General features: G+C 44.1%; 1 protein-coding gene across 1 annotated transcript; it reads left to right on the forward strand.

Annotated features, from left to right (window-relative positions):
• Positions 1-1,267: 1,267 nt before the first annotated feature.
• Positions 1,268-24,691, forward strand: LOC117379297 (beta-1,4 N-acetylgalactosaminyltransferase 2-like). The gene is made up of 12 exons (XM_033975987.2): positions 1,268-1,541; positions 10,023-10,153; positions 14,677-14,814; positions 15,499-15,605; positions 15,758-15,795; positions 16,387-16,459; positions 16,690-16,803; positions 16,881-16,967; positions 22,088-22,269; positions 23,322-23,465; positions 23,937-24,165; positions 24,270-24,691. Exons 2-12 carry the CDS (start codon positions 10,023-10,025, stop codon positions 24,452-24,454), a joined length of 1,428 nt encoding a protein of 475 aa, XP_033831878.1. The 5' UTR covers positions 1,268-1,541; the 3' UTR covers positions 24,455-24,691.
• Positions 24,692-24,817: the final 126 nt, after the last annotated feature.

Here is a 24,817-nt window from a genome sequence, read left to right on the forward strand (position 1 = left end):
TGCTCAAATTCGAATCAGTTGTAAAAACTTTCTGGCCTAAACCTACTCATTATGAAAGAAACTAAATTGGCACTATAGTTCCTCCTACAGAATATGTAATATATTTGTATAGAGGGCCGTAAATGTAGTTTTTCGAAATATTACCAAATTTGACACAAAATTCCATTGGGTCACACCAATCAATAGTCAATCAGACCAATGTGATTTTTTATTGCCGTAGCGATGCACCAAACTGCCAATGTTATCCTAATCGGAATCCTGCCATTTAATCTCATTTGGACATCCAACTATCCACACCTCTTTCCAAAAAGGTGGGTGAACAATTAGTATATAAAGGTTCTTGTCGTAATGTCTGGTGGATCAAAGCTACAGACTCTGAGTAAAAAGTTTAACAGAGTTTATTACAAAGAAGAGAATGTGAATGCTTGTTGTTGTTATTCTGTAAAGCACTTTGAATTACCTTGTGTACGAATTGTGCTATACAAATAAACTTGCCTTGCCTTGCCTTGTTGGAGGAGCTGGTAATAGGAAGCTGGGCTGGAGGATGAGGTGCAAGGTGGTTCCGAAAAACGAGAAAAACAAACCAAGTACTTTGAACATTGTTGTGGAAATAAGACTCCTTTTGCAGGCTCTGATGAATGTTGAAGCATAGACAAGAGTTTATTTCTTGCAAGAAATAGGTCCGACAGCATCTCCCCCTTATGTCAGACCCCGAATCATGTAAATCACCAGGGCTATATAGCTTGAGATGACCAGAGAACATACATTTCAAAGCAAGGATGTGATACTCCTACTGAGGTGTGGCCAGACGAGCTCCTGGAGGCATTCATGAGCTTGATCACTTAATCTTTGCTTTTGTTCCCTTTTGGTTGCTTAAAACGATTAGCAACCAAAAGGGAACAAAAGGGTTTCGATGAAAGGTTTTCTAACACTGTCTTGACGACCAGACCAAATGAGTTTCAGTTTAGTTTCTGGAATTTCCCCACTGTGGGACTAATAAAGGCATATCTTATTTTACAAGACCACGTGATTTCTCAAAGATAAGCTAGTCACACAATATTTTAATTTCCTTTACAAACGTAACCAAAAAACAGACTGAGCCAAGCAGAACTGCAAAACCACAAAGGATACACTGAAGATACACAGACAATCTGGGAGTGTGTGTAGTCATCAGCAGCCCCGTAGTACTGCAGAGGTTTTAGGCTTGATTACTGGTCAGCTGTAGGTGTGTAGTGGGTGGTGCCATAAACTCCATCCAGCTCCAAGCACAGACACGGAAGGGAGGGAAGAAGACAGCACAAAAAATACAAAAGCCTGAACCCTAACAGTTCTCTAGTCCTTTCCTGTTGACCTAAAGGAAAATGTTTCAGAATCTATACTGGCCTTGATGTCGGTATTGTCTGTAGGTCATTTTAACACAGATAAGAGTAGCTCCATGATGACAGCGGAGACACGGGTCTAAGCAGAAGCTTTTCACAGCTCTCAATTTGCAGCTTTTTAGGTGAACACTTGGCACAGTACACAGACTCTGTGCATTAAAGGTAAGAAGATTCAAGAAACACTTTTGTAATATATTATCTCTGTTAATGTCAGTAACATGTCTATCAATTTCATTGAGTCATATTTTTGGAACATAGTATTCTTTTATGAACTACCTTATTTTATTTCCATATTTTTTATTTTTTGGTTTATATGTTTTGGTCCTTCTGCATAAGCTTTATGTGATTTGCTATTACATTGAACTTGACTTTAGCCACATCCTAAGTCACCTGATGAAGGATGTTAGAAGACTGACTGACTTTACTGGGTGTACAGTTGAAACCAGAAGTTTACAAACAATATATAAAAGCTTTTTTGTCACTGTCTGACATGAAATCAAATGAAACTTTAGGTCAACTAGGATTACCAAAATTATTTTTATTTGCTAAATGACAGATTCAGATTATATATATATATATATATATATATATATATATATATATATATATATATATATATATATATATATATATATATATATATTATATTTTCATTGCTTTCTTGAAAGCCAGAATTTCACATACATTTCATTAGTATTTGGTGCCTTTGCCTTTAACTTGTATGACTTGTGTCAAACATTTTGGATATCCTTCCGTAAGCTTTTCACAATAGTTGGCAAGACTTTTGGTCATTATCTCTAACAGAACTGGTGTAACTGGTCATGTGATTAACTGACTCTAACTGACTAGTAGTTAGTGCCTTTGTTGAGACTTTAAACTAACGTTTAAAATGTACAAATCAGTTCACCTGCTGTAGTTCTGTTCCCTATGATCTGACTGTGTTAAAACAAAGCTCAGATAAGTTTAACTTGAGTAACACAGCTGCAGACAGTGCACAACCTGCAGCTGTAATGACATCACATGAACTTGATTGTTTCTAATGTAGTATTCAGGAGTAGCAGGTGCCAGAATAAACTGGAGAGAGGCTGTACATAAATTCAACAAATTTATTTAACAAGGTGGAACCCCTAGAGCACTTAAGGCAAGCAATCGGCCATTCAGTAAAGGCAGGTAAAGTGTCCAGTGCTATTCCACATCAGAGTACACACTAATCAATATCATCCAATATAAAACACAGCAAATCCAATTAAAACATTAGAATAGTTTGGCACTTCACTGTACTACGCCGCATTGCACCATTGCCCGAATTGTATTAAACTATATAAAGTGCCAAGGTGCAAGAATTATAAACTATAGGCCCATATACACTTAGTAAAATAAAACAATAGTGGGATAAAACAGTGACAAGTCTAAGAACTGATCATATTCCTATAAAACACACACACACTTCATTAGGACAAGTTCATACCAGCTAGATGCCATCAAATAGATCAATAATACCTTTGCCAATTTTGAGTTCAAATATTTGTACTCATCTTATCACCCATGACTAAATTCAAAACAACAAATTAATATTTTACATAAACACAGTAGTAGTAATCATTAGCAGCAGAAGTGCACACAAACTCACATCAAACGCTTGGTGCTACTTCTCTCCGCGTGGTGGATGGCTGGAGGTAGTCTGAGAGCATGCCTATGAAATGAATGCGCAAACTACAATTATTACGCTGACGGTGACCCTTAAATTAAATTATCGGTCGTGGAAGGCGGTGTGGGTTGGTATGCTGTCCCGCAGTTGTTCTCTTAGAGCGCCGTTGCCCATCAGCCTCAAAATTGGTCCCGTAACTATCTAGTGGGCCCTGCTGCGAATCTTGAGACATACCAGTTAGCTGAGTGGTTGCCCGGTCCTTACTTGGGCCTTCAACACTTTCCGCTTGGGCCATAGATGCAGGGGAGAGGGCCCTGGCCTCTTGTGGCTCCTGGACCAGCACGATCAATGCCTCTGGTTCGCTTGTATCTGATGACTCTGAATAGGTCCTTTGTGTACAATTTTCCAACAAGCCTAAATCAGCACGAGAACCATTATGGTTGATAGGCACATTTGGCAACACTTTGAGCTCAGCTCTGTTCACATTCTTTTCATTTCCAGCAGCTTCCCTGGGACGGATTTGGTAAACTCTGCCTTCTGGGTCCATGCATTTGACAACAACGTACACTGTTGGATCCCATGTGTCCTGTAATTTGTTGCGGCCTAAAGGATGGCTCTTTTTATACACCAAAGTGCCCGGAGAGAGGTCACATTAGGCTCATAATATCGGTTCCTTCTTTCTGCCGCCTGCTGCAGCTTTTCTTTAGCTTGGGCATATACTATATTTAAATGTTTCTGATGTTCTTCCACCCAATTTTGAGCCATCCTAGGAGTCGGGTCAACTTGTGCTGTGCCAAGCAGGAAATCAACCGGGAGGTGAGGCTTTTGGCCAAACATTAACTCATACGGTGAAAAGCCAGTGGACTGATGTTCCGTGGTATTATAAGCAAAGAGGACTTCAGGTAGATGCTGGGGCCATTTTCGTTTGCTTTCGGGAGGAAGGGTACGTAACAAATCATATAATGTCCTGTTAAATCTTTCACATTGCCCGTTACCTTCCGGGTGATATGGTGTTGTTCTGCTCTTCTCAATGCCATACAAGTTACACAAACGTTTCAAAAGATCTCCTTCGAAGCTTCTTCCTTGATCACTATGGAGTCGTTTAGGGACCCCATAGGTATAAAACCACCTTTCCGTGAGGATCTTAGCGACAGTGCTTGCCCGTTGATCACGCGTCGCATAGGCTTGGGCAAATTTTGAAAATACATCTGTCACCACAAGCACGTTTTCTCTGCCATCTGTTGACTTCTCTAGCAGTGCAAAATCGACAGCCACAATCTCCAACGGCTTTGAGGCCATTAGACTTCCTCTAAAGGTACGGACCTTTGGTTGGACTGCTTTAGCCAGGGTACAACGGTGGCATTGCTGGCAATACTTTTCGATGTCTCTCCCCATAAAGAGCCAATAGCACCGACTTCTCACAAGGTGTGTGGTGCGTTCAATGCCTTGGTGCCCATGATTATCATGAAGACCCTTTAAAACGTCTGCTTTAAGGCATTGAGGTAAGAGGAGCTGCCATAACGACTGCTCGCCAGGGGGCTGCATTTCCCGGTATAGGACACCGTCTCTGGTTCTTAGTCTAGACCACTGCTGAAATCGTGAAGGAAGAGATTGCAGACCAGGTAGAGAGTTGAAAGAAGTTTATCTGATCAGATGAATGAAGTTACAGACAGCAGGCACATGCGTTGTGTTTCAGAGGAGTTTTCCAGTACTTAAAGCCTTTTCAAGGTACTATCTATAGAAGGCAGGTCTTATAAGGACTTAACTAATTTTACATACTATCCGTACAAGGTCACAAAGAGATGTATGGTTAGCTGTTTACAGAGAGGTAGAATGCGTCACTAAGAGATGCCTCCAGTCACTACAAAGATGTATTGCTAGGCCTCTTGTCAACCTGAAGAGGAATACCATTATCCAGTGACCGAAGCGACTGGTTCTAGTGGAGACATCCTAAAATAAATTTTGTGTCACATTCCTACAGAGAAACAAGTTCATCTTTATGCTAAGACACAAAATAATCAACACAAGGTTTAAAAGTAAAAATCATGCTTTCAACTGCTATGCCATTTTCCGCAGCTCTTGACATGCAGTGCTTAGTTCTTGTCTTGAGGGGGGTCTTTGTCTTCTCCAGTATTTAAGGAAAGCACCTATAACTGGATCTGCTGCTTGCAAGACACTCAGATCAGCTCGAGGGCGAAAGGGCAGTGCTGTGATTGTATTACTGAGTGCAGCCGCAGTTAAAACAGGTAGATCTCTTGCATGAGCCTCTTCTGGCACAGGAAAACCAGGTGCAAAAACAGAGAAGTCGGCTGGCTGTGTCTGACGTGACAGTGCATCAGCATTTCGATTCGCTGGTCCAGGGCGATACTTAATCTCAAAATTGAATACTGCCAATTCTGACGCCCACCGTTGCTCTGCTGCACTCAAATTAGCAGTTTGGAGGTAACTTAATGGATTATTGTCAGTAAAGACAACAAACTTGTTCCCCAACAAGTATTCTCGAAACTTTTGAGTAACAGCCCATTTAAGGGCTAGAAATTCGAGTTTTCGGGAGCTGTAATTAGACATGTTTTTCTCTGTGGGTCTAAGCCCCCGACTCGCAAAAGCAACTGGTCTTCGTCCCCCTTCCTGGTCTTGTGACAGCACTGCCCCAAGCCCTGCATGACTTGCGTCAATTTCAAGAATAAATGGCTTTTTGAAATCTGCATACCCAAGCACTGGAGCACTGATTAACATTTGTTTCAGCGTCTTAAATGCATCTTCACAATCCTCTGTCCACAAACTGGCAATTGCCCTTTTTCCTCCAACTCTCCTCTTTCCATTGCCACCTAGCACTGCCACCAGCCTATGAAGTGGTGCTGCATATTTTGCAAATCCTTGCACAAAACGCCGATAATATGATGCAAAGCCTAAGAAGGACTGCAGCTCAGTACAGGTGGTAGGCCTGGCCCATTCGGCGACCGCACTTATTTTTGATGGATCTGTTGCTATTCCAGTGGCTGATATAACGTGGCCCAGATACTGCACTTCCGATTGAAAAAAGTGGCATTTTTGCAATTTCAGCTTTAGCTTGTGTTGCTGAAGACGAGTCAGCACCAGATCAAGGCGTTGAAGGTGTTGTTCAAATGTTGAAGAAAAAATTATTATATCATCTAGATATAGTAACAAGGATTGAAAGGTTTGGTCTCCAAATATACGCTCCATTAACCTTTGAAAAGTGCTTGGCGCATTGCACAATCCAAATGGCATGCGGTTAAATTCAAAAAGACCAAAGGGCGTGCAAAAGGCAGTTTTTGCTTTATCTTTCTCTGCCACAGGTACCTGGTTGTAACCACTTGCAAGGTCTAAGGTTGAGAACCACCGTGCACCCGTTAGGGTGTCCAAAGTCTCTTCAAGCCTGGGCAGTGGGTAAGCATCCTTTCTCGTCTTCGCGTTAAGCAACCTGTAGTCCACACAAAGTCTCATTTCACCATTTTTCTTGAACACAATAACAATGGGTGATGAAAATGGACTTGAGCTTGGTCGCACCACCCCCTTATCCAACAGCTCTTGTATATGGGTCTTCACTTGCTCATACTGTGATGGTGGGAGCCGGCGATATCGTTGCCGTACAGGTGCCTCATCAAGTAGATGAATTTCAAGTTCTACCAATGATGTACATCCTATATCGCAGTCCCCTTGACTGAACACTGCACTGTGAGTCTTTAAAAGTTCGGCTGCTTGCTTGCTTTGTTTAGGCGACAGACTTGACCAGGAAATATTAGACAGATCGAGCGATGGAGCACAATCTACTGAGACATGGTGGATAATGGCAATTGTCTCCTGATCTTCCCTCTCCTCCAAAACAACAGTATTCCTGGGTTGCTTGATGTCCACCACATGCAACTCCCCGAGCTGTGTGAGTGGCTGGAGCCACACGTCCTCTGAGCCTACATTAACAATTGGAATCTCTATGCCCCCTTGATGGACAGTGAGGAGGGTAGTGGAAACAAGAAGACCTGCTGGCAATTGGCTAGTCCCAGACAGTGGTTCCAGCATTACAGATGGCAGGGTGAGGTTGATTGCAGAAGGACAGACTGTGTGGACCCAGGTTAAGGAGCCCGCTGGAATGCGCACTGCTCGGCCTTGGACCTTGGCCTTACCCAAATACCCCTGCATAGTCACCCATTCAGTGTGTTGGCATTTTACCAGTACTTCTCTCCATTCCCTTCCAGCGGCTTCAATAACCGGGGACTGAAAAAGACTGGGACCAAACTCATCAAACAACAAGTTATAGCAGCATTGAATGATATTCATTCCCAAAAGGCCAGGTACTGCAGATTTTTGCTCTGTAGACTCGTTGAGAGGGTCTTTAACAACAAGGACACCCATTTTTGGGAGGGTTCTTCCAAGCACATTAACTTCTAACTCCATGTACCCTTGATAGGGGATATCAAGGCAATTAGCAGCCTTAAGCCGTAACCAATGACATTTTTTCAATAGTCCAACCCCTTGTGGTTTGAAAACCCTATCAAAGAAGCTATCCCGTATTGTGGTGACCATAGATCCAGTATCTAAGAGGCAGGGGACTGTTATTCCCCCCATGCTCACTCCTACCACTGGACATCCTCCAACGAGTCGACTAAAATCTTCATTTGAGCCCACAAACCCCATTTCTGATGCCTGGCTCTCCGCACCAGAGGGGCCTAGTTTTCCGACCGCTGAAGGTCTGGGCCCTCCCCCACTACTTGACTGCGTGAAGCAACTTCGGAGCTAGACAGTGCACGACGATTGCCGGTGTTTAGATTTACTCTACAAAACCACGCAATATGACCTGGTCTGTTGCAGCGATGACAGATAATTTTATTATCGGCCTGAATGTGTGGGCGTTTCACGGAACTCTGAGGTACATCGTTACTATTGGCTTGAGGAACCTGCGCAGTTAAATGTTGCATTATTGTATCTAATTGAAACTGTTGTTTGCGAAGAGATTCTTTTATTTCTGCAATCTCATCAATAGGCTTTGTTGTCACCAAATTTGCCATAGTCTCAACCACTTCAGCCTGCTGAGAGTCACAAGAGAATGCACGAGGACGATTCTTACTGCTTGCTCTACTGGCTTCAGCCCACCTAATGGCAATTGCGCAGAGATCAATAAAAGACATCGTTGGATTTCCAAGCACGCGTTGCTTTAACTCTCTGCGCAAAGTATCATCTAAAATGTGTTTGATAAACTGGTCACGCAGGATTCTATCATGGTCAGGGATACCACCAGGAGTTTTGCGTAAAGCTACATCCATTAAGGATTTTAGGGCGTGAGAATAATCACGAAGGGTTTCACCCTCCCTCTGTGTACGCTGGAGCAATTGGAGCTGAGCCGCCACGTACGACTGCGTACAGCTATAGTTGTCCATCAAAATAGAAAATATCTTATCTGGTGTATCCCGGTTAGCATCTGGATAAAATTTCACCTCTGCTTTAGCACCCCCATCTAAATGGTCAGTGATGAATAGTACTTGTTCAGAGATAGGCATGTGTCTAACCTCCAGGCATCTACGCACCTCATCAACCCATTGTTCAACAGTTAACAAATCAACACTCATTTTACCAGTAAACTTTGGACACTTTCGCTCTTTAGGCACATACACATAACGTATATTTGCAGTTTCATTGAACAGGTTACCAGCAAAAGTCACGTTTGCGCTAGAGGGTCCAGGCCTTGGGTCAGACTCACTACTTTGTGTTTGTTGAGCTTGTAGTTGCGCTTTTAACTGTTCATTAGCGGCTTTAAGTTGTTGTAGCTGCTCCATAAGGGCCTGCAGGTCCTCCATGTTCTACCGTGAACCAGAGTCCGGACGTGACACGGTAGTACTGTAGTGCCTCTGCGCCGTCAACCTGTCACTGTATTTATCCCACTAACACTCAAGGGCCAAAAAGAACAGCCCTGATCCTGCCGGCAACGCCAATTCTGTAGTATTCAGGAGTAGCAGGTGCCAGAATAAACTGGAGAGAGGCTGTACATAAATTCAACAAATTTATTTAACAAGGTGGCACCCCTAGAGCACTTAAGGCAAGCAATCGGCCATTCAGTAAAGGCAGGTAAAGTGTCCAGTGCTATTCCACATCAGAGTACACACTAATCAATATCATCCAATATAAAACACAGCAAATCCAATTAAAACATTAGAATAGTTTGGCACTTCACTGTACTACGCCGCATTGCACCATTGCCCGAATTGTATTAAACTATATAAAGTGCCGAGGTGCAATAATTATAAACTATAGGCCCATATACACTTAGTAAAATAAAACAATAGTGGGATAAAACAGTGACAAGTCTAAGAACTGATCATATTCCTATAAAACACACACACACTTCATTAGGACAAGTTCATACCAGCTAGATGCCATCAAATAGATCAATAATAAATTTGCCAATTTTGAGTTCAAATATTTGTACTCATCTTCCTTTAACTTATCACCCATGACTAAATTCAAAACAACAAATTAATATTTTACATAAACACAGTAGTAGTAATCATTAGCAGCAGAAGTGCACACAAACTCACATCAAACGCTTGGTGCTACTTCTCTCCGCGTGGTGGATGGCTGGAGGTAGTCTGAGAGCATGCCTATGAAATGAATGCGCAAACTACAATTATCACGCTGTAAAACAAGCGCATTTCCCTTACATTTTGGTCATGCAACAACAAGGCGGTTACTCAATGTGCAAGGTAGAAAAATCACTTACATAAGCTCTTTTTAACATCTGTTCGCTGCAGGAGACGCGTCCTGTTTTCGACCAAAGCGAGTAGTACAAAAGGGGGCGCGTCATTACGCACAACACTATGAGCCCTCCCTATGAACGGTCACGCCTACTCCTGCTACAATTCCACCCATTACACTAACATTCACTGTAATATTTGTTTAATTTTCATGACTGCATAGCTAACTTTTGCTTACCTTTGTGAGAATAGAACTGAGTGACAGTGATTGTTAATGTTTTTTGTCTGCAGATGACCAAGTCTACAATTATTAAAGTGTTGGTCAGTACCCTCTTCTTTCTAGTGTTCCTGCTCTACTTATTTATGAGAAGCTTTCCAGCCTCTCAAAAGATGGAGATGCATGTGCCTGCACAGACACACAGGTAAACTCTTAGTTATTTTACCTTTTTTTTTTTTTTTACTGTTAACATAATACATGCTGTTACATAGGCTAGTAGTATCACATTACACATTTTACGTCTTTGTAAAATATCAGTAGGCTATTGTGGAAATATTTGGGTGAGAACAAAATAAGAGGTCTTGATTCAAACAATTCTCTTTGCACCTTCTCTCGAAAGAAAATAAATTATGCAAAGTAGAGAAGAGAGAGAAGGCTATGGGGCCGTCCCACACTCGGTGTTTTTGAATAGGTAAATAGCGAACAGATTACAGTGTTCCTGCTCGTGTGCACGTTTATTGTGGGGGGGTTACGTTCCAAAAAAAAACCCACAATAGGCGAAATCCGCTAAGTAGAAAGCTTTATTTTTTACAATTATTATATTTTAAGGCTGTAAAATCCCTCACCACACTATACATTTTTCTCACACAGGCATTAACATTTTCTCACATTTCTCTTTTTGTTCTCAAAGTTTAAACCTTCATATATTTAAAAAAATATGCATAGTATTGTAGAATGAAACCAAATACTATACTGTACTGTAAATAAAAATTACAGCTTTTAGAAATATTGTAACAAATATAATTTTAATGATCAACCTACAACTTTGGATACATAAGAAATGATTTAATAGTGACATATTTCAGTTCCTCTGACTCTTTGTCCTGATGCCGCTCCGTTGTTGTAATGTTCTTTTTCCTGCAGTCACTGATCCACAAAGCTAAAGCAGACTCCATCCTTACGGTGGTCTTGTTGTAGGCAGTTGAAATATTTTTTTTGCATCCTTGTTAAAACTTATTGCTGCTGTCGTTCTTATGCTATTTTCCTCATTTATGTGATGAACCAAAGATTAATTTATTCCGTAATGGCGCCCTACAGCCGTGTAACTTCTACCTTCCCTCAGCATGTCTAGAACTCTAACTTCTTCTGCAATGGTTAGCATATTCCTTTGCCTTTTGGGCATGGGCACAGGTGCCTTTGTTGGTGCAGAACATTCATGGACATTGTGGGTTTTGTTGGAAAGCTTGTGTGGCACAACAGGTTACCCACCAAGGGTATGTTTTTGAGGGAGAGTTTTAAGGCCCACGGGTCACAATCAAATTTACAGTATGAAAGACACACAGGTAAGATCCTGAATTAAAAGATGAGAGAGACATGACAAACGATTAAAATGATTTTATTTAAAAAGTTTTTAGCCTAGCCCAACCACCAGAGGGCACCCAGCGTCGCTGAAACAAAATAAAATAATTAATTAGACTCCAGTTGGGATGCAAAAACAATGTACAAAACTGTATGCAAAAAAACCAAACAAACAGTTTACAATACACGGTGCAAAAACAGTTTGCAAAACTCTGTACAAAAACAGCAGCAGGTTTAGCCACCCTTCAAAGCCCAGCAGGGATTAAACCAGCCCTCTGTCGCAGATCTACCATGGGTTGACTCCCCCAGACCGACAGTGCAGAGCAGTGTACAACGTTTTCTTTACTTTCTGTTACTAATTATAAGTAGTTTTCAGTCTGCCTTTCAGACATTAAAATTCTTTATCTGGAAAACCAATATACTCCCAGTAGTGAGACAAAATAATCGGTTGAAGTGTTAGATGGTTGTCTGCTCTCCCACCAAGATCCCATATCCAAAGGATTTGACACGCACATCATTTTGTCTCTTCACTCTTGGATACATATTCATAAGAGTGTCACAGTTTCTGGCTTGTGTACTGTCCCATAGTTACAGGCCTGTGCACGGATGTGCTACAGTGAGGACCACTGGCCTGCAGGCTGTCAGAGTGGGGCTTTGCCATAAGGTTAGGCAAGTCATTAGCACTCACTAAATGCCGTTGTTTGGGAACCACAGGATCTCATCTCTGCTGTTTGCAGATGATGCTGTCCTGATGGCTTCTTCGAGCCAGGACCTGCAGCACTGGGGCGGTTTGCAGCCGAGTGTGAAGCAGCTGGGATGAGAATCAGCTCCTCCAAATCCGAGGCCATGGTTCTCGACCGGAAAAAGGTGGCTTGCCCTCTCCGGGTGGGTGGAGAGTCTCTGCCTCAAGTGGAGGAGTTCAAGTATCTCGGGGGGCTTGTTCACGAATGAGGGAAGGATGGAGCATGAGATTGACAGGTGGATCAGTGCAGCGTCTGCAGTGATGCGGTCGCTGTATCAGTCTGTTGTGGTAAAGAAGTGGCTGAGTCCAAAGGCAAAGCTCTCGATTTACCGTCAATCTACGTTCCTACCCTCACCTATGGTCATGAGTTTGGGTAATGACCGAAAGCACAAGATCGCGGATACAGGCGGACGAAATGGGTTTCCTCCGTAGGCCGGTCCGGGCGCACCCTTAGGGATAGGGTGAGGAGCTTGCTCACAGGAGAGGAGCTCGGAGTAGAGCCGCTGCTCCTACACATCGAGAGGAACCAGTTGAGGTGGCTCGGGCATCTGCTCAGGATGCCTCCTGGACGCCTCCCTAGGGAGGTGTTCTGGGCATGTCCCACTGGGAGGAGGCCCCCGTGGGAAGACCCAGGATATGCTGGAGGGACTATGTCTCTCTCTGGCCTGGGAATTCCTTGGGGTCCCACCGGAGGAGCTGGAGGATGTGTCTGGGGTGGGGGAAGTCTGGGAGTCCCTGCTTAGACTGCTTCCACCCCGACCCGGCCCCGGATAAGTGGAAGAAAATGGATGGATGGAAATTTTTTGACCCTAAGACAATTGAAATTTGGCAAGGATATCTGTTGTGCCATACTGAACAAAAAAGCCAATGAGGACATACCTCCATTTACAACCGTGCAGGCATGATAATGGAGTAATAACATTCAGATGCTGTTTTGGTGTGGCTTTAATGATCATTATTTATAATAACAATAATAAAAATAATACTTTAGAGGAATACAGTGTGGGTGTTTTGACAATTTCTGGAAGCTAACTTCATCCTGCTTCCCAGAAGATGGACTCTGTGCAAAGGATGTTGTGAAATGTTTTGAAAGTGAATGTCAAGATGACCTTTGCGAGAGGAACCAGATGCCAGATTGAGCTCAGATCCCGTCTCACTCCCTTCTATGTTCAGAGTCAGGTCCGGAGTTAGAGTTGCACCAAAATGCGTCAGGTGGGTGGACGGTCCGAGGAAGGGGTGGAACCTCAATTCAAGTAGATCTAATAAAAGTGACAGCCACACCCGAATCTGGGGCTTTGCTGGGGCTTTTGCTGGGGCTTCTGGGGCTTTGTTAGGCATCTTTAGATTCAGAGCCACTTGTTTCTCACTGAACTGGTCTGGGTCCTCTCAATTGGGTCTGATGACTGAGACACCTGATCTGTAAGCTAAAGTAATTTCTGTTCATACTCAACACTTCAATAAACCTGTGGAACCTTATTTCTGGACTCGGCTTCTTTCGGTCTTGTGCCGGTATTTAGCCTTAGATGGAGTTTACCATCCGGCAACAACAACCCGACTCCGAGAAGACCAGACCCCGGCGCGACGGGGGCCACCTCTTGACGGTTTCACGTCCTCTTGAACTCTCCCTTCAAAGTTCTTTTCAACTTTCCCTTATGGTACTTGTTGACTATCGGTCGATGTTCAGACATTTGGTGCATGTGCTTGGCTGAGGAGCCAATGGGGCGACGCTACCATCTGTGGGATTATGACTGAATGCCTCTAAGTCAGAATCCCCCCTAAACGTGATGATAGTTGTTGCAATAGTAATCCTGCTCAGTACGAGAGGAACCACAGGTTCAGACATTTGGTGTAACTCCGGACCTGACTCTGAACATAGAAGGGAGTGAGACGGGATCTGAGCTCAATCTGGCATCTGGTTCCTCTCACAAAGGTCATCTTGACATTCACTTTGGAAACATTTCACAACATCCTTTGCACAGAGTCCATCTTCTGGGAAGCAGGATGAAGTTAGCTTCCAGGAATTGTCAAAACACCCACATAATGGCATTGTCAGCAAAGAAGCCGAGTCCAGAAATAAGGTTCCACAGGTTTATTGAAGTGTTGAGTATGAACAGAAATTACTTTAGCTTACAGATCAGGTGTCTCAGTCATCAGACCCAATTGAGAGGACCCAGACCAGTTCAGTGAGAAACAAGTGGCTCTGAATCTAAAGATGCCCAACAAAGCCCCAGAAGCCCCAGCAAAAGCCCCAGCAAAGCCCCAGATTCGGGTGTGGCTGTCACTTTTATTAGATCTACTTGAATTGAGGTTCCACCCCTTCCTCGGACCGTCCACCCACCTGACGCATTTTGGTGCAACTCTAACTCTGGACCTGACTCTGAACATAGAAGGGAGTGAGACGGGATCTGAGCTCAATCTGGCATCTACTTCCTCTCACAAAGGTCATCTTGACATTCACTTTCAAAACATTTCACAACATCCTTTGCACAGAGTCCATTTTCTGGGAAGCAGGATGAGGTTAGCTTCCAGGAACTGTCAAAACACCCACAACAGTACAACAGTGCATAGTCCTTTTCACTGAGAGAGGAGATTGGAGATCTTTTACACCCATGTATCCTCTCTTCCAGGTTGGCCCCTGTCCCTGTGTCTCCACGTCCCTGTACTTGTCCGCCTGGCTCAGTGCAACTGAAAGATCAAATTCCTGAGGACCAGTTTGACAAAGTGTATCAGCGAAGAAAAGAAGAATTTGAGAAGTGGAAGAAAAGGTACAAGTCATGCACTGCAGTCTCATGACATGAAGACTATACAAAGGGGCTTCTGCTATTGTGTGCATTTCAGAAGTTCTCATTTAACATCATAATGACTTTAATTTGGGTTCCTCATTTTACCTGTTGATGTAAAACAATTGTTAACAAATTGTTTTGTTATAGACACATAGCTTACTGCAGGTTGGTTCTAAACAATACACATGTAGATTTAGGGCTACTGATGTCATCAGCTTCAAAGTATTGTGTTATCATAGCAACGGGTAAACAAATGACCTGTGGTTAGAACTTTAAAACATAAAGACTATCTTCAACTAAAACAGAAATGACTAATGTTTTGTACCAAAGGGTTTTCAGATTTAAAAATGAACTATTTTCACTTTGTGGGATCAAGCAAATTAAACTACTCAAACGTACATTTTAACACATTGCATGTCATGGTGTTCTGGCGATCCTTCCTTCTGTCAGTGTATGTTTTGCCCCAGGGCAGACCATATACTGAAGGGACAGAATAATGCAGTGTAAAGTGCCTTTGGTCTCTGGAAAGCCACTATATAAATTCAGTGATATATATTAGATATTAAATTACTATGATGTAATTATGATTACATATATGAATACTAAGAACATATACACCACTAACAACTTAAAAAAAAAAAAAAAAAAATTGTCTTTCACCAACAGAACCTCATCTGAATTATCCAAACTGCTGCTGGCTCCACCCAACTCTCCTCTGCAGTATCCCATTCAAGGTTTTACTGTTCCCCCTCTGAGAAGATGCCCCATCCCAGGTACACACCCCACAGCCCCACAAGTGTCAGCTTCACCTGATCACGGAGTACACGGAGACTCTCTCAGTAATGCATGATAAAAAGGAAGAAGCAATTCCATATAAACATATAGATTATATGGATTTAATAAAATAAGTTCATCTTTGTCCCAGGTTTAAAACTGTACACAGGAGAGCAAAGCAGATACAAGGTTAGTATGTTTTTACTACGTCTCTAATACCTTGCAAATTACATGCAAATTATACTACTGGGTCTAAAACCAGTCAAATGCTTATCATGTATGGTAGCAAAGGTTTTAAATGGAGTCATCTGGACAAAGCTCATCTGAAGGTACTGGTTTAAGGAGCCAGATTGCTTCATAGCATACTACATCGAGGGGAGGGGCAGCCAGATTGGGCAAGTTTCTGGATGGCAAACAAAATGTTTCAATTTTCAGAAACCACTACCACTTTTTTTTTCCAAGCATATCTGATTAGCATTTGAATAGTAACTGTACTCACAAATAAGCAAAAAGCATGGCTAACCAAAAATGCTTTAATTAAGGCAACTGTAACTCAGTGCACACAATGAATGAAAATAAAGCAAACAAAATCAGACTGATGATTTTCTGTCCAAATATGAGCATATAGACTAAAATGTGACTTTTAGTTTCAGACATCTAAGGTAAGATCATTGTACCATTAAATGATGTACAAAAAGAAAATAAACATGTTGAGCTTAATGCAAGCTGTATAAGGTAAAGAAGTAAACTGTTGATTGCTTTTGTGTCTTGTCTGTGTAGGTGATCCTGAATGTCAGGAATGGTCTCCTCAGTGCAGATGCCTCACTCTTCACAGGAGAAGTGATAGTAAAAGGTCAATCAGGATTATTAAACAATTAAAACAAATCCTCTCACATAGGCTCAGCTTTCTGTATCAATGTTATGTATTTATTAGATCAGTCAAAGCTTTTAATCATAGAAAGCATGGTGCTTAGTGCTTTCTATGATTTAAAAAAAAAAAAGTTGTCCAAGTCCTACTTCACAAGTGTTTACTAGCACTACACATTATGTGACTCTCAAAAGTTTATATCATTTTAAAAACAGGTGACGGAAAGGCTGAGATCACTGTGGAGTCCAGTAGCCTGAAGTTCCTGAATGCTGTGCTGGCATCAGTGTCCTACCAAAGCAGCTTTTATCATGTCCACACTGCAGATCTGGGTAGGTCCTCAAACCACAGCCCTCTCACATGAGTGCATTTGTATGAGTTTAATGTCAAACTCTTTAAATTGTGTTAGCCTCCTTTTCTTTTGAGAATCATGAAGCCCAGTTTCCCATCATCATCAGACAGCCTCAGCTGCCAGTCCTGTTTGACATGGGGGCGGGTAAGTTTACTCTATGACCACATGCTAGACAGACATACATTCAGTTAATATGGGACATGTTTAGTTAACTTTAACTTTACAAAGTATAAACCCCCTCCCCGAACTGCCACCTTAATGTGGTGGAGGGGTTTGAGCACCCCAATGATCCTGGGAGCTCTGTTGTCGGGGGCTTAATGCCCCTGGTAGGGTCACTCATGGCAAACAGGTCCTGGCTAAGAGTGGTTCAGAAGCCCAACATGAGGAGAGAGACAGCAAGGCCAGTTACGTCGCCCGGACTGGCGTTACCGAGGCCACACCCTGGAGCCAGGCCTGGGGTGGGTGCTCGGCAGCGAGCGCTTGGTGGCCGGGCCTTTCCCCACGGGGCCCGGCCGGGCCCAGCCCGAAGGAACAACGTGGGGCCATCCTCCCGTGGACCCACCACCTGCGGGAGGAGCTATGAGGGGCGGGTGCAGAGAGATCTGGGCGGCAGTCGAGGGCGGGGACCTCAACGACCGAATCTCTGGACATGGAAACTAGCTCTGGGGACATGGAATGTCACCTCGCTGGGGGTGAAGGAGCCTGAGCTTGTGCGGGTGGTTGAGCGTTACCGGCTAGATATATTCGGCCTCACCTCCACGCACAGCTTGGGCTCTGGAACCCAACTCGTTGAGAGGGGCTGAACTCTCCATTTCTCTGGCGTTGCCTGCGGGGAGCGGCGGTGAGCTGGTGTGGGCTTGCTCATTGCCCCACAGCTCAGCCGCCACGTGTTGGAGTTCACCCCGGTGAACGAGAGGGTCACGTCCCTGCGCCTTCAGGTCGGGGACAGGTTTCTCACTGTTGTGCCGGACTACGGGCCAAACAGCAAGTGGTCCCAATGGACCGTATCCTGCCAGAGGGAAGTGGCTCAAATAGTCCATGTCCAGGGTGAGAGGTGTCAGCTGCTATATGGCCTGCTCGCCCCTGAGTCCTGGAGACATACAGCCCTGTAGAGATGGAAGGCTGCAGCCAATCACCTTCTCAGCAGAGCGCACAATGCACTGCAGTCTCTGTCTGTCCCTGGCAGTGGCCCCAGCGAACCACACAGTGATGGAGGAGGTGAGGATGGACTCAATGATGGCCGTGTAAAACTGCACTATCATCTGGACCAGCAGCTTGCGTTTCCTCAACTGCCGCAGGTGGATCATCCTGTGATGAGCTTTCTTGATGAGGGAGCTGATGGTTGGCTCCCACTTGAGATCCTGGATGATGCAGGCGCCCAGGAAGTGGAAAGAGTCCACAGTGGTGATGAGGGAGTCCGTCAGGGTGAGGGGAGGCAGGGGGGCTGTGACTTTCCTGAAGTCCACAATCATCTCCACTGTCTTCTTGGCGTTAAGCTCGAGGTTGTTGCTGCTGCACCAGGCCACCAGCCAGTACACCTCCCTCCTGTAGGCAGACTCATCGCCGTCCGAGATGAGTCCAATGAGGGTGGTGTCATCCGCAAACTTAACCAGTTTGACGGAGTCGTGGCTGGAGGTGCAGCAGTTGGTGTTCAGGGAGAAGAGCAGGGGAGAAAGTACACAGCCCTGTGGAGGTCCTATGCTGATAGTCCGAGTGTCCGACATTCTTCCCCAGCCGTACGCGCTGCCTCCTGTCCGTCAGGAAGTCAGTGATCCACCTGCAGGTGCAGTCAGGCACATTGAGCAGAGCGAGATTGTCCTGGAGCAGAGCAGGGAGGATGGTGTTGAACGCAGAGCTGAAGTCCACAAACAGGATCCTGGTGTAGGTTCCCGGGGAGTCCAGATGCTGGAGGATGAAGTGAAGGGCCAGGTTAATGGCGTCTACAGAACGATTGGCTCTGTAGGCAAACTGCAGAGGGTCCAGGAGGGGGGAGGTGAAGGACTTGAGGTGGTGCAGGACCAGGCACTCAAATGACTTCATGACTATGGATGTCAGCGCCACAGGCCTGTAGTCATTAAGTCCAGTGATCCTGGGCTTCTTGGGGATGGGCACAATGGTGGACAGCTTGAAGCAGGCTGGGACGTGACATGACTCCAGGGAGGTGTTAAAAATGTCCGTGAAGACAGGAGCCAGTTCCTCAGCACAGTGTCTAAGGGTAGGTCTGCGGTACTTGTCGCGGTGGCAATCCCCGAACCCGGTGGTAGACATCCGAAGTAAGGGATGCCGTCAGGCTGAAGGAGTCCTATCGTGCCTTGTTGGCTCATGGGATTCCTGAGGCAGCTGATGAGTACCGGCGGGCCAAGCGTGCCGCGGCTCGGGCAGTCACAGAGGCAACTCGGGGTTGGGAGGAGTTCAGGGAGGCCATGGAGGAGGACTATCGGATGGCCTCAAAGAGATTCTGGTAAACCGTCCAACGCCTCAGGAGGGGGAAGCAGTGCTTCACCAACACTGTTTACAGTGCGGGTGGAGAGCTGCTGACCTCGACTGGGGATGTTGTCGGGCGGTGGAAGGAATACTTTGAGGATCTCCTCAATCCCACTGTCACGTCTTCCGAGAAGGAAGCAGAAACTGGGGACCCGAAGGTGGACTCGTCCATCACCCTGGCTGAAGTCACCAAGGTGGTTAGCAAGCTCCTCGGTGGCAAGGCTCCGGGGGTGGATGAGATCCGTCCTGAGTACCTCAAGTCTCTGGATGTTGTTGGGCTGTCTTGGCTGACACGTCTCTGCAACATCGCGTGACGGTCGGGGACAGTACCTGTGGAATGGCAGAACGGGGTGGTGGTCTCTCTGTATAAGCATATCTTTTTAACTTTGTGCATGCCCTTATTTGTATTTGTATTTATTCAGTGTGTTTATGTTGCACTTTTTCACTGAAGCAAGTTCCTAGTTTGTGAACTGTGTTCACAGACTATGGCAATAAAAGTCTTCTGATTCTGATAAGAAGGGGGACCGGAGGGTGTGTTCCAATTATAGGGGAATCACACTCCTCAGCCTTCCTGGTGAGGTCTATTCCAGGGTATTGGAGAGGAGAATCCGACAGATAGTCGAACCTCGGATTCAGGAGGAGCAGTGTGGTTTTCGTCCTGGTCGTGGAACAGCTCTATACTCTCCACCGGGTCCTTGAGGGTTCATGGGAGTTTGCCCAACCAGTCCACGTGTGTTTTGTGGATCTGGAGAAGGCATTCGACCGTGTCCCTCATGGTGTCCTTTGGGGGGTGCTCTTTCTTCAGATTCTCTTTCAGATGCCCCAATGACAGCTGGACCCTCTCCTCCTCCCCGCCTGGCCCTCCTCCTCCTCACCCAGCTCTCCTTCTCCTCGCCTGGTCTTCCTCCTCCTCGCCTGGCCCTCCTCCGCCCCCCTCCCTCCTCGCCTGGCCGATTTTTCTTGTTTTGTCTGATTTTTCCTGTTGTTTGATTTTCCTGTGTGTTTTTGTGTGTAGGCAGCACAGTGGCTAAGTGGCCACCGTGCTGCCTCACAGCAAGAAGGTTTGGTTCGATCCCCGGGTCGCCCAGGCCTTTCTGTGTGGAGTTTTGCATGTTTCTCCCCGTGTCTGGATGGGTTTCCTCTGGGTACTCCGGTTTCCCCCATCAACCAAAACATGAACACCCTTCGAGACAACTGTCGTTGTGATTTTGGGCATTGCAAAAATAAAATGAATTGAAAAATTGAACTGTATGACTGGAGCAGGAGCTGTGTTTTCATTGCCGGCAGTAAGTCAGACCTGTTCCCGGTGCATGTTGGAATCCACCAGGGCTGCCCTTTGTCACCGGTTCTGTTCGTTATATTTATGGACAGAATGTCTAGGCGCAGCCAGGGGCCGGAGGGGGTCTGGTTCGGAAACCACGGGATTTCATCTCTGCTGTTTGCAGATGATGTGGTCCTGATGGCTTCATCGAGCCAGGACCTGCAGCACTGGGGCGGTTTGCAGCCGAGTATGAAGCGGCTGGGATGAGAATCAGCTCCTCCAAATCCGAGGCCATGGTTCTCGACCGGAAAAAGGTGGCTTGCCCTCTCCGGGTGGGTGGAGAGTCTCTGCCTCAAGTGGAGGAGTTCAAATATGTTGGGGTCTTGTTCACGAGTGAGAGAAGGATGGAGCGTGAGATTGACAGGTGGATCAGTGCAGCGTCTGCAGTGATGCGGTCGCTGTATCGGTCCGTTGTGGTAAAGAAGGAGCTGAATCCAAAGGTAAAGCTCTCGATTTACCGTTCAATCTACGTTCCTGCCCTCACCTATAGTCATGAGCTTTGGGTAATGACCGAAAGGATAAGGTCGCAGATATAGGCGGCTGAAATGGGTTTCCTCCACAGGGTGGCCGGGCGCACCCTTAGGGATAGGGTGAGGAGCTCTGTCACACGGGAGGAGCTCGGAGTAGAGCCGCTGCTCCTACACATCGCGAGAAGCCAGCTGAGGTGGCTCGGGCATCTGCTCAGGATGCCTCCTGGACGCCTCCCTAGGGAGGTGTTCTGGGCATGTCCCACCGGGAGGAGGCCCCGGGGAAGACCCAGGACACACTGAAGGGACTATGTCTCTCGGCTGGCCTGGGAACGCCTTGGGGTCCCACCGGAGGAGATGGACGTGTCCGGGGTGAGGGAAGTCTGGAAGTCCCTGCTTAGACTGCTGCCCCCGCGACCCGGCCTCGGATAAGTGGAAGAAAATGGATGGATGGAAGTATAAACATTACACATCCAGACAGTCAATACCTAGGAAGAAGTATTAAAAAACACTACAGTATAGTATTATCTTTTTGTTCCTCATTGTCCTGCTGAGGACAAAGATGTACATTATGTTGTGATCTCTAACAAACACGTGCAAAGCAAGTTGTGGCACTAACAATATTTTGAACCTTTTCTCTGTTCCCTCTACAGTAGGTAGTAGGTGCCACGATGATCATAAACGTACTGAATTGTAATAAACATAAGCTATATTGCATTTTTATCATTAACTTGTAACTTTTCCCATTACTAACTGTGAACACTATCACTGACAAAATGTTATCATTTGTAGTATAAATACTGAAGAAAATATTTTGGTTGTTTTCGGCAGACATTACAAGAAATAGTAATATATATTATTATGTATATATAAATCAACTAGGACTCTCCAAACACTACAACACTTAGTACAAGTTAAAAAAGTAGTCTAAGTGTTCATCTGTGGTTACTTTTTCATTAGAAATGGTATGTAATTACTCTTTATTGTCTCAGACATCAGCTCACAAGTCAGTATCACCATCAAGACCTTTCTGCGCTATGATAATCTCAAAGTGCTACTGAGCAGCATCCGCAGGTTTTACCCCAACATAACAGTGATTATTGCAGATGACAGCATTGAACCAGAAAAGATAACAGGAGAGAACATCCAGCAATACATCATGCCACCAGCTCAGGTAAAACTCCCATTTGCATGTCTGTGTAATCACAAATTATATGCAGAATTGCATACAAAGCATTTTTACAAATTATTTTTATTTATGGGTCCTGTCTTTATCAGCAGTTATAAACCAAAGTTGTAGTTGATGTGTGCTTGTAAACAGTGAAATGATAATAAAGAAAGGAAATGAAGACAGTAGGGAGCTTACGAAGATTTGCATATCAGATAGACCTAGCTCTTTAGAGATAATAGCCTTATTTAAGTTTGATGAGGATCGATTTAACACCTGGGGATTAGGTTTGTGATTAATATTGATATCAGCCAGGCTACACGACCTCTGATAATTTTGTTCATGTCCACGACATGTGTTCTAAATGCTCTTTCTGTTTCCCTTTCATATAATTTGATATGCATGATAGATCAAATTTGTGTCCTTGTTATATTCTATCCTTTGGTTTCACTAATAACCATCTGATATGGAAAGTTTCTAAAACTGAAGACAGAATTAACTTTTACCACAGAATGCCATTATGATCAAAAATAGTTGTTGGCGCTCTTGCCTCACAGGCCTTCCTTTTGGAGTTTGCCTGTTCTCCCCCGTGCTTGAGTAGGTTTCCTTTGGGTGCTCCAGTTTCCCCTACCACTAAAAACATGTACAGTAGGCTCTCCTGAAAATGATATCCAAATCTCAGAGGGACTTGTCTAGTTAATAGTTAATAGGCAGCATGATTTATTTCTATAGTGAAATGAGCATGTAGCTTTCATTCTCTGACCTAGTGTTGTAACGTGTTTGATGGTCAATTTGTCATCCAGTTAAAATAAATACTTTTAAGAATAAATTATTTTAATCACTTTACGCATTCAAGCATTTGTAGTATTGTAGTTTTGTACTGGCATCTCTATAGAATACACTATAGATCCCTCATTGATGTTAAACTGATAAGTAAAGCTTTGTAATCGTAGTTATACTGTCAGAGACACACATCTAGGGCACTTACTGTACCAATTAAATGGCCTATTATTAAAAACGCCTGCAATGATGATTCATCTTTATATGTGTATCATCAGGGTTGGTTTGCTGGCAGAAATCTGGCTGTTTCCCAAGTCACCACGAAGTATTTTCTGTGGGTAGATGATGACTTCATATTCAGTCAAAGCACAAAGATTGAGAAAATGGTCGAGGTCATGGAGGCTGTTCCTGAACTGGATGTGGTGAGTAAGTTTGAACTAATGCTGTGTAGTACTTTGGAATTGTATTATGATTGTTTCCCTGTTTATTTAAAGGAGACTTGTTATGCTTTTGGGGTATTTAGTATTAAACTTCACTTAGTATTAAATATGCAGATCATTGTTTTACATTTTATTAATTGCAAACTGTAAAAACAAACAAGCAGCAGATAATTATTTCTATTTTTTTATTGTTAAATGTATACGTGCCTTTATTGAACAATACAAGTATGACCTGGATTTAGATTTTTTTGAATAATTAAAAATAAGTACAGCCATGGATGGATATATGGGGTAGGTGAAAACAGCAATTTTCTGAGAACTCAAATGAAGGACAATATAGGATTGCGCAAACATGCATGAATTAATTGAAATACAACTTTGACCATACTAATTATGAGGGAACACCATTATAACAAAAACAAAGTTAACTTTACATCATTTGTCTCCCTTAAGGTTGGTGGCTCAGTGCAAGGAAACACATTTCACTTTTCACTTGAGTATGACAAAGGAGATGAGACTGAAGGAGGCTGTTTATACAGAAAATCCCACGGAAGGTTCCATGCACTTCCTGGTTACCCACAATGCTATTTGACCAGCGGAGTGGTCAATTTCTTCCTGGCTCGTACGGACTGCATCCAGAAATCTAGATTTGACCCCCTCCTAAAGAGAGTTGCACACTCAGGTAAGCAAATTTGTTGCATGTCATGTGGTTTACATTATGTCTCCTAACCAGTACCAAGTGATTGGCATACCTATAATCAATACTAATTTGTGTGCCTATGCTAGAATTCTTTATGGATGGACTAGGCTCCCTGATGGTGGCTTCTTGTAGTCATGTGTCTATTGGTCATCAGCCAAAGAAAAATTCCAACCAGTATAACAACTTTCGGAAGCAAACTGGTTCTGAGCAGGCATTCAAATACCAACTGCACTTCTTCAAAAACAATCTCAAGTGCATAAAGTTTGGATGAAGGGTTACAGTGGGAATTGAGAACTTCGTCTTTTGATGTCATATGTTATTTTTCAATTCCATGTTCAGCGCTTCCTGTATTCCCCCTTTGTTTCTCATGTCTGTGCACTTTGCTTGGAAAAAATGACATTGCCCTTGAATGTTCCTGTATTTGGGGTCTCTTTTGATGAATACACTGGTATTATATTAGGATTTTTAATTGTGTTTTTTTAAATAAAGAGAGATATTGGGCCTTTTCACATTTGTACAACATTCTAACCCCCGTAACCAATGCACCCCTCAAGCACCAGGATGAACAAGTGGGGCCTTTCTCTCGGGCGCCCTTCTCCTCCATGAGGGATGATTAAGTTGGTGAAAACAAAAA

This window comes from Periophthalmus magnuspinnatus, chromosome 12 (assembly GCF_009829125.3).
Source record: "Periophthalmus magnuspinnatus isolate fPerMag1 chromosome 12, fPerMag1.2.pri, whole genome shotgun sequence".
Classification (NCBI taxonomy): domain Eukaryota; kingdom Metazoa; phylum Chordata; class Actinopteri; order Gobiiformes; family Gobiidae; genus Periophthalmus; species Periophthalmus magnuspinnatus.